Source organism: Coloeus monedula (assembly GCF_965178545.1).
Source record: "Coloeus monedula genome assembly, chromosome: Z".
NCBI classification, from domain to species: domain Eukaryota; kingdom Metazoa; phylum Chordata; class Aves; order Passeriformes; family Corvidae; genus Coloeus; species Coloeus monedula.
In genome coordinates, this window is record NC_138822.1 from 28,797,461 (window position 1) to 28,809,532 (window position 12,072).

Sequence of the window (12,072 nt, forward strand, 5' to 3'; positions counted from 1 at the left end):
GGAAACAAGCAAAACATTTCAGACTTGGTATACCACATCGGATACAACAAAAGTTTTAATTCCCCGGGGCTATAAAGTGATATTCCAGGATGGAGTGAAAATGGCATATTTATTCTCCTGTGTTTATTCAGTGCCACATGTAATAATATAATTTATTTATATTCATGTGTCACATGGGAGGACAAAGCTATAGCATTTATTCCAAATAAACAAGAAGAATAAAATAAATTTGTGAGTCAAATTTTTTGAGAGTTCTGGAACATACATTCATACAAATGATGATGAGCTTTTCCTCCTCTGAGTGTAAAACAGCATAAATTGTTATGACAACTTTAATCCAGAGACTGAGTTTACTGTCTGCTTATTCCAATACATAATTTTGTTCAAAGTAACCCCAGACTGTTAAAAAAGGGCAAAAGAAGATTTTTTTGGCCTTTCCTGATCTTGTTAGGATATGAAGTGCTGTAGAAATACTACAGATTAGTATTAGTTGCAAAGGCGAATTTAATGAAGGTACACACCCCTGTACTTACTGTTCTCTTCAACAATTTCCTAGAAATACCTGTTGAGGCTTGAAACTACCAAGTTCTGTCAAAATGTTTGTCTTATGATCATAATAGTAAGAGTTCACCAGTCATCAACATTCACAGCCTCAAGTTTTCCAAAACCTTCCAGGTTTTCTACTCAGCATGTTAAGCCTTTGCAATTCCACACGGTTAAAACAAAAACTGTAGAAATGTGGCATCAGCTCCACTTCCAAACAATTCACTCCAAGTCAAATTCAGACTTGTTTATACATGAACTATCACTCACCCTTTACATGAAACATGGTGAAAAGTTTTCCCAACCTTACCCCAGCCTTCAAACAACTCTCCTATTTCAACAAACGCACCTTCAGAAATGAAATTCCCATAGATTACCACACCAAATATAAACAAGCCACTTGGGAGTAACAAAAGAAAGATTTGCCAATACATCTGCAAAGACACAAGAAATGCTGTCCATGACAGGAGCAACACAAATATCCTCATGGAAAAATCATGGATGAGACTATCAACCATTACATAGATGAACAAAGACACATAGATAAACAGTAAAGGGGATTACTGCCAGCGGGTTAATACTATTTAAAACTATAAACTATCAGTCCTTATGAAACTATAAACTTTCATGTTTCAGAAAGACATACAAAGTATTTTCAAAAAATAATTCAGCAAACTAAACTTATAACTAAACCAGACAATGAAAACCACGAACTGACTGCAACTACATTTTTTATTACATTTTATTATTTTTTCCTACGTTCTCAACAGTCTCTTCCTCTCCCTACTCCACATGCTTTGTAGGGGATAAATATATTTTTTTTTCTTTCTTTACTTACTGTATCTTAAATCCTCTTCTTTTGCTATCAGCCTGCTGTCCTTGCCCCATTGGAACCAACACTGCTTTCTCTCAAATGGTGTAAGAGCACAGTGATGTTAAACTCTGATAAATGGGTTTCAAGCTGCTTGTGGCTGCCTGTTTTGTGCCTGACAGCTTTGTGAGGTTCCTTTCACCTACATTTTATTTCTTACAATAAATTTCAATAAAACCAATAAGACTTTGACACACTAAATTTCCAGCTTCATTAGACCTGAGATTATTTTTTCTATCTTTCCAGGCTTAAATAAAAACTTACATCTTTTCCCAGGACTCGAAGTTCAAATTGAGTTTCCTTGAAGTGAACTTTTGTAATTCTAGGCCTGTAATATTGAGAAAAAAAGAAAGACAGCAGTTCATTAGCCTTTCATTTCATCCATTATAAAATATAAAGTTGTATATGTTTACACACAAAGACCAAAAAAAAAAAAAAAAAAAAAAAAAAAAATCACAGGTAGATTTGTATTTCAGGTATGCCCCAGATGTCAGCAGAAAATTAGTGATATGTAAACATTTCAGCACGAATATGGTAAAGGTGATCTACTGTTTTCAATACTTGGATTATCAAAGAATAAAAAATCTGCATAATCCAGAGAAATATTAGGAATTCTGTGTATACTTTTTTAATATTGCTATAATTAACCTTTCAAATAGATAACACAAATCATACTTTTCCATACAACATTGTTATTGTTTTAGCGCAGACTGCACATTTAAATAATACATACCAGAAATACTTTCCTACTTGTTTTTTGTTCTTGTAGACAACAACTCCTACAGGTGTTAATCCTAAAAAGTATTCAGATTTGTTTTCACCCTAGAAAATAAAAATCTGTGTCATTCACACAGTTGCAAGTAGAATCACAGTAGCAGTGAGGTTCAGTGAGGAATTAATCCTGGTGACTTGAATATACTGTTTCACAATCCGTACAAATGGGAAAATAGTACTTGATCTACCTGATGAAAACTGCTATAGAAAAATTTGTAGTTCTGGGGGCAAAGAGGCAAGAAAGTATGGGAGTGAGGGAAAGAATGGGAATTTCATGCCATGGTGAAAAATAAAAACACCTTTTTTGTTGTTTTCTTACTGAATTAATTTTTGCTATTTGGCAAATGGCCAAATTTAGAAACTGAACTCCTTATTCAGGCATGAATGCAACAGATATCCCATCTTTCAGCTGAAAGTAAATAGCGATTTTCTGAGCTATAATATAACCACGCAGCTGCCTTCCCCCTGCTAAAATAGTGTCAGCAGCTGCTGCCTCCAAGTGAAGTAGCTCCTTTGGGAGAATCAAGCTTTTTTGTTGTTCAGCAAGGGCAATCACATGCAGGGAACATCCACATGCACCAGCTCCTCCAAAGGAAACTTATTCCTGAAGTCAGGATACAAATCTCAAACTGCACTGGGAGAAAACAGGGTGAAAACTCCGCTGCTGAGTGGCAGAAGGCCCCAACCTCCCCAGTTTACAGTCAGTAACCAAAACCAGAAGCAGCTTACAGCTGAAAGAGTGCAAACCCTCCTGCATGAGGTTAAAAGAAAGTCAGCTGGAAAAGCTCATTGACCTACCTACTTGAGGCGATGAGGAAGAGCCCTACAAGCTCTAAACCAGCAGAGCATGAGCAGCAGAATTATCAACTGTGAGCGGGACTGACTTGAGATGCTGGGAAAGTGTCCTGTGTGATTACAGGGCTGACAAGGTCAACCTGCCAAGCTCTGCCTGTGCTCCTCAGTGAATCAACTGCTAAAGGCAACTTTACTTTTAATATGACCAAAGGAGGAAAAGAACTGCATCTCGTCATGTGTGCCGCTTCAGTCTCAACTGAGGGCTTCTGCTGCTGTTGTAATCTAAGTAGGAACAATGATGTTCACAGGTTACCCAGGCAGGGATTTTATTGCACAACAAAAGCAAGCTATGAGGCAAAAAAAAATTCCAGGCTGTACTAATTTAACATGATTTTGTTGGATCATGTTGAATCTTGTTCCGGTAACTCCCCAGCTTTCTATGGGTGGGAGGGGAACAAAGCCTGGGATATGAATACAATTAAGCCACAGGGTGCACTAAAAGGTGCTTTATATTGCAGGCTACACATTTTTCAGCAGGAAATAGATACTTAATCTTTAGGTAGCATCTTGATTTCTTTATTTTCTTTCAAGTAATTTTACAAAGTACTGACATCTAACTCAGTGAACTATCTATACAACAACTCCCCATTTGAACTCCTGATTTTCTTTCATTCAAAAAAAACCTGCCACAAGCAGAATAATTCAAACAAGTTAGAATGATGTTTCCACCAGGAGCATATAGCCTCCAGGTGATGACTTGGATCCAGCCCCAACATACATGCTGACAGACAAAAGAAATGGAGGGGTTTTCAGAGGCAATACAGACAACTTGCAATGCTGCATGATACAACATGGGAAAAAATGGAATCTTTAGTAAAACCTTAACAACAAATATTTTAAAAAGCCAGACATGCTACTGCTACTCCACTCTGATTTTTGCAATGGTGTTAAAAAGGTTTCAGGACACACTCTTTCTTATTTAAACAAAAATAATGTGCAAATTCTTCTGTCAAAGACAAAGGCAATAACCCTCACTCATGTCTCCTGACACTTGCACAAATTACTTCTTTTCTATCTGAATTGTTTTTATCCAGAGTATAACTGATTGGTTTTTATAGGCGTAACACAATCACAGCATTTAATCTGAAAATCATTAGGCTTTTGTGTGTATGAATGACCGAATCCTCTCCATCTGTAAATATGTGTTCCTTTGCATTTCTTGAGTAGTGTTCCCTTTCCAGTTATCCTGTGGCAACAAAACTGTATAAATACTGTTTCGCACATTAGTGCAGTAATTGTTTTTCACGGTTACCACTTACATAAACAGGATGGAGATCCACTCCATACATTTCCAGAGATTTGGCCAAACCTAAGTAGTTAACTTCTGCCTCAGCAGGAACTTGGCCCCTGTAAACACAATTATTTGTAAGAACCTTGCAATTCCAATCAACATATAAAAATAGACCATATTAACAAATACAGTTTTCTGGACACATATGAAGCCCTTCTTACCAGCTTTTTAGACGGTCATTGTATTTTCAACACTGAACTTCTTATTCCAAGTAAGACTAGATCTCTAGTGGTCTCCTACCACAGACCTTATGCTATTTTATATATATAATATTTGCCTAATACAGTGGCTAACCTTTTCCTTGCTGTCACAAACACACTTCGGACATTTCATTTTTAGGCTTCAATATGCAAAATAACTTTTTCCCCAATAACTACATGATTATTAACAAAGCAGGAACAGTAGGACTGACTGGGGTACTATTTCCCCATAGCAGTGCTGAAGCTACAACTTTGTGAAAGCAGGGTTCATAACTTCAGACAAACTATTACTTTCTTCATAAAATCTTGCTTATGGTAGGTCACACCAACTGGTAGTTCCCAAGTCTGCTACATTGAAAACAACGTTTGGATTCTGTTTCATGAGATTAGCCATTTCAAAGATTCTGCCTGCCTTCCTAGCTACAGATATCAATCCATCAGTTAAAAAGTACCACTGGCAGGAAACAACTGGGGAAAACTAGTGAAGGAACAATCCTGGCTAGTAGGAACATATTTGACATTAGTGACAATGGATTTATTTTCAAGAAGAACAAAACAACGAAATAAATTCAAAGCCTTGTCCTCAGAATTTAGTTTGCTCTTCCCTTAATATCTGTCATTGATACAAGAGCAAGATACTCTTTTGTAAGCTTGAAATAGTTGAAGCTGCGTTTTCATTTTCACTTCTTTTCAATAATTCTCTGAAAGCAACTGGACTGTTATTGGGACAGTACAGCACGTCTTGTAATAATATCAGCTCAAAAAGATGCATATCCTGCTTCATCCTGTTGGTTTTCTTGGGGAAATACTTCACTGGATGTGCTGCCTTTCAAATTCAAGGTGTGAAGTAGAGCATTCTACATTCAACATTTTGACCAAAGACCTGTAAAAGTCCTGCAAGATGCAAATTCTTGATTCTTGTCTCTGTTCTCTCTAGCCTAAAAGCTACCATCCAGGTTTTCCCAACTTTGAGTTATAACTGACAAAGTAAAAAGCACTTCCAAGGTCAAAGACGTGGAACAGCAGTGCTAGCATGAATGCAATAGGTATTTAAAGGTATTCAAAGGTATTTAAAATGCCTTCTTTGTATCTGGCAGATGGACTGCTTCAGCTCATCTTATCCATGTAGCAGCACTGCCACTGTTTCAGGTGCTCTTCTCTCCAAGGACTCCTGAAAAAGCAGCAGACCTGAAGCTTGTAAGAGAAATCCCTCTCTTCAAATCCCAGTAGATGTGTCATTCATTATCTGTATTCAGAACACGCAGAACACTGGATATTTGGCACATCAGTAATGTCACATCTGTCATGTCTTTTATACACTTTTGCTGTAAGAATTTACTCTGCAGCTTGATTTGTAATTTAAAGTCTTGCAAGTGGCTCTTGGAAATGTCAGCAAAATGTTCACAGGGGCTGTATTGTCTCACTGAGTTCCCAAGCAGGCTAAATACCAGTCCTGAGCAAAGTGGATTACGCCATTACTGAATTAGTGCTAGAATACAACACCAATTTAAGTGCTGCTGTTAGTCTTTCCTTACTGACCATGCTTAGAAAAATGCTGATGCACTTGAATTCTTCTGTTCTCACCTGCCTCTGGAAGGACCAATGTCAAATAAATGTTTCAGTGTGTTTTTAGAAATACTTTCACAGTAATGCATCATGTATTAGAAACTGAATTTGCAAAAATATTGAAGGAAGCAAAGATGTGAGCTGGAGCTTCTGAAGGAAGCAGATGGAAGCCAGAGAAAGAAGTCCTCCCAAAAGCAGATGGAGAAGCCAGAATGTGAAGGGATGAAGGATTCTTGGGGACTGAAAGAATTCCCATTAATACAAAGGGTGTTTCATTTTCATCGTGTGTGAAAATACAAACTCTCCTCAGCATCACACATCCCAAAACTAAAGCAGTCTTTGCCACTGGCAAAGTGACAGCCATGCAGCTGACACACACACACTCCTTTGGATGGACAAAGGGCACCTGAGTGCCACTTGAGGCCCTAAACAACATCTAAAGCTACACTTTGCTTGTGCCCCACTGACAGCATGAAATGTTGATTCAAAACACAGCAGCAGCTGACTTTCCAAGCACCGGTCAGTGATAGATCTCCCACAGTCTGAAATGGGCACTGTCAGCAGTGCAACACCAGCTCTCCTGTCTGCACTGAGGGATTCTGTCTCTCCTCCAGCACCAAGTGTTTGCTTTCTATGTGTGAGCCCCAAAGTCACTGCTTGATCCTCCAGATGTGCATGACAACATCAGGTCATCTCACACTGCTCTCTGACCTTGGGGCTGTCATGCTGGTTATAGATGGGACAACAATCACAATAGGCAGGCTGCAGAGACTCCATGCAGTCAGAAACCCCCTCCACCTTCTTCCCTCACCTTCCTTGATTTATAAACTCTCTCAAAAAAACACATCCTTACTGAATCCCTAAATAGCTATTGTGATGTGTAAAAAAACTGAAAGAAAATATGCAACAAAAAACAGTTTTTCTGGACATAACCAGGAGAAGGAAGGTATATGCAGTGCCACAGCTGTGCTGGAAAAAAAAAAAAAAAGAGAGCCCTGTGTTTCCATGCTGGGATCCAGAAAGAATAAAACAATTCTTCCAAACCATATCACAAACCTGTCCCTAAAATGTTTCTACTTGGTGAGACAATTTGGGATGCCCTCAGCCACTACAGCTTCACACTTCTTAACTAAAGAGACTGTGGTCACTTGTGCAGAAGTGAAAGCTGGCAGTGTTGATGGTAACAGCTGGGCTGAAGCAGCAATGAATACACCTTGGCTTTCCTCTCTGTTCTGATGCTGCTAAATCCCTGACAACCAACTGCAGCCAAGCAGCAAAACAGTACTAGAGCTCTGGATCAATAAGTGTTATGACAGTGATCACTCCCCTTCACAGCCACTGGCTTCTGAATTTCATTGTCAAGGCTGCAAACCTTTTGAGGCAAATGGGAACTAATCTGATTTACTACACTAATGACTACAGAAACTTGAGAGAAAGAAATGAAGGCTGCTTAGTTCACAGCAATTCATTGCAACTCTCATTTCTCACAAACCAATTCTGTGATGTTGAACCAAACTAACTATCTGTGACTCAGTTTCCTCTCTCTGGAATGAAAAAAACAATACTTTTTTACTTCATAGAACTACCTGTAGCAAGTTCTCTGAAATGTATCAATTAGTATAAGGCTGTCATGCAACCACACAGAAATAATTATTGACAACAGGCTCTCTTCTCTGGAAGCAAAAGCTCAGGTCAATGTGGCAGCTGGCACAGACTCCAATTACTGGAGAACTTTTCAGAGAGAACAGCTGTGATCCTGAGTTAATACCTATTCTCATTAAACAAGATACATATAACATTAACACACAACGCTACAGGCAAAAATTACTTAACCTTTATCCAGACTGTGGCTTCATTACAGCAAGAGAATCAAGAAATTTAGATCTGCTACAAGATGGGTAACTGATTGTCTTTGCATTACTTTGACAAAGGATATGATGAAGACACTCATGAAAGGTTCCTTACTGCTCTCATCTTCTCAAATGGTTATATAACAATTGTACGTAACTTGGATTTGTTAGAACAAGCTTCTTTACACTTACCAGGAATATGAACTTGGAGATAAGCAAGTAAATGTTTATTTTGGCTCTACGTATGGTTGAATTTCTGGCATATGTTTTATTAAAACTACTGGTTCTGAAACACCCATATCTAGATCTGACAGACCTCACATTTCCAGTTATTGTCATACTTAGTTCCTAAAAGAACAGCTTCAATTATGTAAAATCTTTTCTGTTTCTGAGAGGTATAACTGGATTCCCTGAGTCCTTTCCTCAAGTCTAGAAACCTCCACTCTGCGCCACAAGCTGTTCCTCCCTGCCTACCAAGCATCCCTGAGTCTGGTATTACCTGCCAAGTTCCCAACAGTACTGAATTCTTACATCAGAGTCTTGTGTATCCGCTCTATGGCATCCTCCAGCTCTTCCTTCTGGTCGGGAACGAAGCGGTACTCGGAGACATAGCCTGCGGTGTGCTTGTATGGGTCATAGTCCCCCAGCTCAGCTAGAGGATGCAAGGAGAAGAAAAAGGTCACTTGTGCCTTTTCTCAACCAAAAAACATGTTATATAATCCACCTACTAGTGCCCAGCCGCCCCTTTCCAGCTGACGGCCAATTTAATTGGCAGTCAGATAAGAAAAAAAAGGAAAAAAGGAAGAGAATACAGAACTATTCACATCAGCACACATAAAACCAAGAAAAAATTGTCTTCACATATTTTAAAAGATATATAGGGGGTTATAGCTAGAAAGAGCTAGAAGCCTTGACAGGAAACCTAATCCTTCTACAGGCCAGATAAAATTTTGACCGAGCCAGCAAAGTTTAAATTCAATTACATCAATTATTTGGCAACATAGGCAAACAAGTGTAGAAGAAAAGTCTAGTTTTGTAATATCTGTGCTCTCATGATAAACTGCAATACTACCAGTAGAACTGATCCATATTATTGCTGGAACTTTAACATAAACTTCTGCAAATACAAATGCAGGTAAGTATCTTGAGACTCCTAAAGGGAAGGTCTACTAATGGTGTTTCTCATGAAGAATCACAAGCTTTCCTTTTTCAATAAAATATCAGTGTATTCCCTGAACATCAAATTCAGTTTTCAAGTAAAAATAACTTTCAAAAGACTTTTTTCTAAAGAAAAGAACATGATGAAGAGCCAATGTAATTTTCTTTGAAGCAACCCTGAATTTGTATACATTAGTCATGTCTGTTAATACGTTGTAACATAATTAGAAAACAAATATGCATCTTGGCCAGAACTCAAATCTACTGATCTTAACTGTAATTGCATCTATCTGAGAAATGCTGCAAAAGTTAGTATTTCAATTTTTTTATAACCCTGGGTAATATCTGTAGGCTGGGTTTCTCTGAGAAAGACTTCACAGGAGCTTTCTGTCCAATGCCCACTAAGTCAAAAACATAGCAAAAAGAAGGCTTCGAGAGCCAAGAAGGAAGAGACTCTTCTAATTACTGATGTTTCTTTCCAAAATGTTGAAACAACATTGCTAGAAAAATACAATGATCTGCTCAGTAGGGACGTTGAGAAGTTTCACCGGAAAACCTCCATAAAAATTATGTGTTCAGTGTCTGACACAGGCATTTCTCAGGTGTCTTTACATACTTTGAACAACTGCAAGCCATAAACACATGGATAAAGCTTTTTATAGAGCCAATGGGAATGTATGCTTGCTTGTGCCTGGACTAACTTTAACCCACTGTATGTAACCCTGGCTGTGCTTTAACTCTTCTCTATCCCATAAACTTCCTCATTGTTTTCCAAGAGAGTAATTGAGATTAGAATTACAGGAACAGGACACTACACCAAAACAGCACTCTAACCACCTTACAAAATTACTAAAGGGCATGAATTTACTCTTTTTACTCATTTCTCATAATAAAATGAAAATGCTACCATCATTGCATATTTTCCTGCTTCACCCTTGCAGTATTTTTTTCAGGGAAGGCATGTGTGCCAGCAAAGTGAAATGTGCATTGCAAAAAATTTTTCAGAGGATGACGTCGTATTTCTTAGATGGCAAAATTAAGTCAGAAATAATTGTACACAAATAAATACTGCCTGAAATTTTAGCTTTTCAGATACACATATGATCCCCCATGAAATCCTGTATTATGCCCATTCCCATTTCACACACAAGTTATTCTGCCTTGTCATTCTAAAATGGATATAAAAGGAGGACTATTTTTAGTGTTATATTAAGTGTTGTTGAGTCACACTTGTAACACCAATAATACAAATAATCTTTCCTTGATACATATCACTTTAGGCAACCTAAATTTAACACAGAAGAAATTACAGATAGAGATCCCAGCATGGCTCTTCACACAATTTTTGGTTACCAATTGTGTTTGAATATAGATCTTGATCTGTAATGGAAAAAGAATAACAGCTCCAGTAGACAGCAGCTCCTTTCTAATTGATTGCTAGTTCTACTAAGTATGCAGCATATGGCATCCACTTCTGAAAAGATCTGTACTGATGGGTGAATGTAGATAAATGCTAAAAAAAAAGAAAATTCTTCACTTCAGGTCAGATCATATCCTCCCTCCAAGCAAACATGCAGTCATATTGACATAATGTTATTTTTGAAATAATCTTTAATTTGGCAGACTGTGATTGGAGGCTGCCAATACCTTTTGAAATCTGTAGATCTCCTGATGAAGGTTTTGTCATACTCTACCTGTAATCCAAAGCCATAAAGTCTTGAGTACATGATAAAATATTCTCCAGCAAGGTAAAGAATGTTTAGCAGAGTCTTCAGACTGAATTTGAAGTTTCCTCTTTACATTAACTTCATATTGCTCCTGCACTATTTGTTCAAAATGGTCATTTATTTACAGCTCTTGAAGTGAAACAGTGACACTACTTTTGTTCTGTTTTGAAATGAATGCATAAAGTGTTAATGATGCCTTCAGTCACCACTTAATAATCACAATGCAAGATGGAAAGAAATAAGCTCTCAGTGGGCCAGGAGAACTTACACTGAATTATGTATGCTCCCAGCTGTGCTGCAGTGTTGATTGGACAAGGCAAACGGCCCTGTAGAACATCTTGCTTTACCTGCAAGAAAAACTGATACCTAAAACACAGAGAGAAAATAAAGTTGTTATTTCAAGTCCAATTAATATTTCAAAATCATGCAGTTTATTGTACCATAACTATGTGACAGTAAAAGCCTGTATTCCTCTCTAAATTACTTCCCCTATTGACCCTGAAATAACAACTAAGATTAATCCAGTGAAAGAACCTAGGTAAAGGAGCACTCCCTGCTTTTCCAATCTGCATATATTGTGCAGATACAATCCATTATCTCCCTAAAATGTCATTTCACTCTTTTGACTTTCATAGAGCAGTCAGGAAGTGGGGAAGAGAATCAGAAAATTGAAAAAGAAACCTATCAATGGGCAAAAGTTTAACCTCATCACTGGATCAGAGCAGAAGAGAACTGGGTATTGGATGCTTCTTTACGCAAATATTTCCTCTGCACATACCAGAGGATCAACTACAATGCAGCAGGTAGCTTTGATGGAGTCCATGAAGAAGATGGATGGGTGTGCCATCAGCAATTAACTGTATCTGTCATACCACAGGGTGCTCTCCTGCTTGGAATAGCAATAGCAGGGATGAAAATGTAATTTTCAAAGTCATAACCTGCTTCAACACTTGGTAAAGCTGAGACCACTTAGAATGAATCAATATGCCCAAAGCAGATGGAAAAGACAAGATAACAAGCCATTATATAATGGACCTGCAGTTTTGCAACTTCCCATAATGATTTATAAGAAATCTTTTAAACACTGTTTGGATTTTGTCTGGTTTTATTACAACAGATTTATGCAGTGTTTCACATCATCCTAAGTGAATTTCTTGCACTGATTTCCTACAAAAGGAAAAAATACAGAGAAGGTAACTTTTACGGAAAAAAAAAAGGTCTTCCATACAAACACATA

General features: G+C 37.8%; 1 protein-coding gene across 1 annotated transcript in view; it reads right to left on the bottom strand.

Moving 5' to 3' along the window:
• The window catches only part of EPB41L4A (erythrocyte membrane protein band 4.1 like 4A), a 116,317-nt gene that overhangs the window by 46,724 nt on the left and 57,521 nt on the right, over window positions 1–12,072 (bottom strand). Inside the window, exons 5-9 of the mRNA XM_082301023.1 lie at window positions 11,104–11,201; window positions 8,482–8,602; window positions 4,303–4,390; window positions 2,148–2,236; window positions 1,679–1,742 (exon numbers count right to left, since the gene is read on the bottom strand). Of these exons, the coding sequence (XP_082157149.1) occupies window positions 1,679–1,742; window positions 2,148–2,236; window positions 4,303–4,390; window positions 8,482–8,602; window positions 11,104–11,201 (460 nt within the window). The remainder of the gene's footprint in view (window positions 1–1,678; window positions 1,743–2,147; window positions 2,237–4,302; window positions 4,391–8,481; window positions 8,603–11,103; window positions 11,202–12,072) is intronic.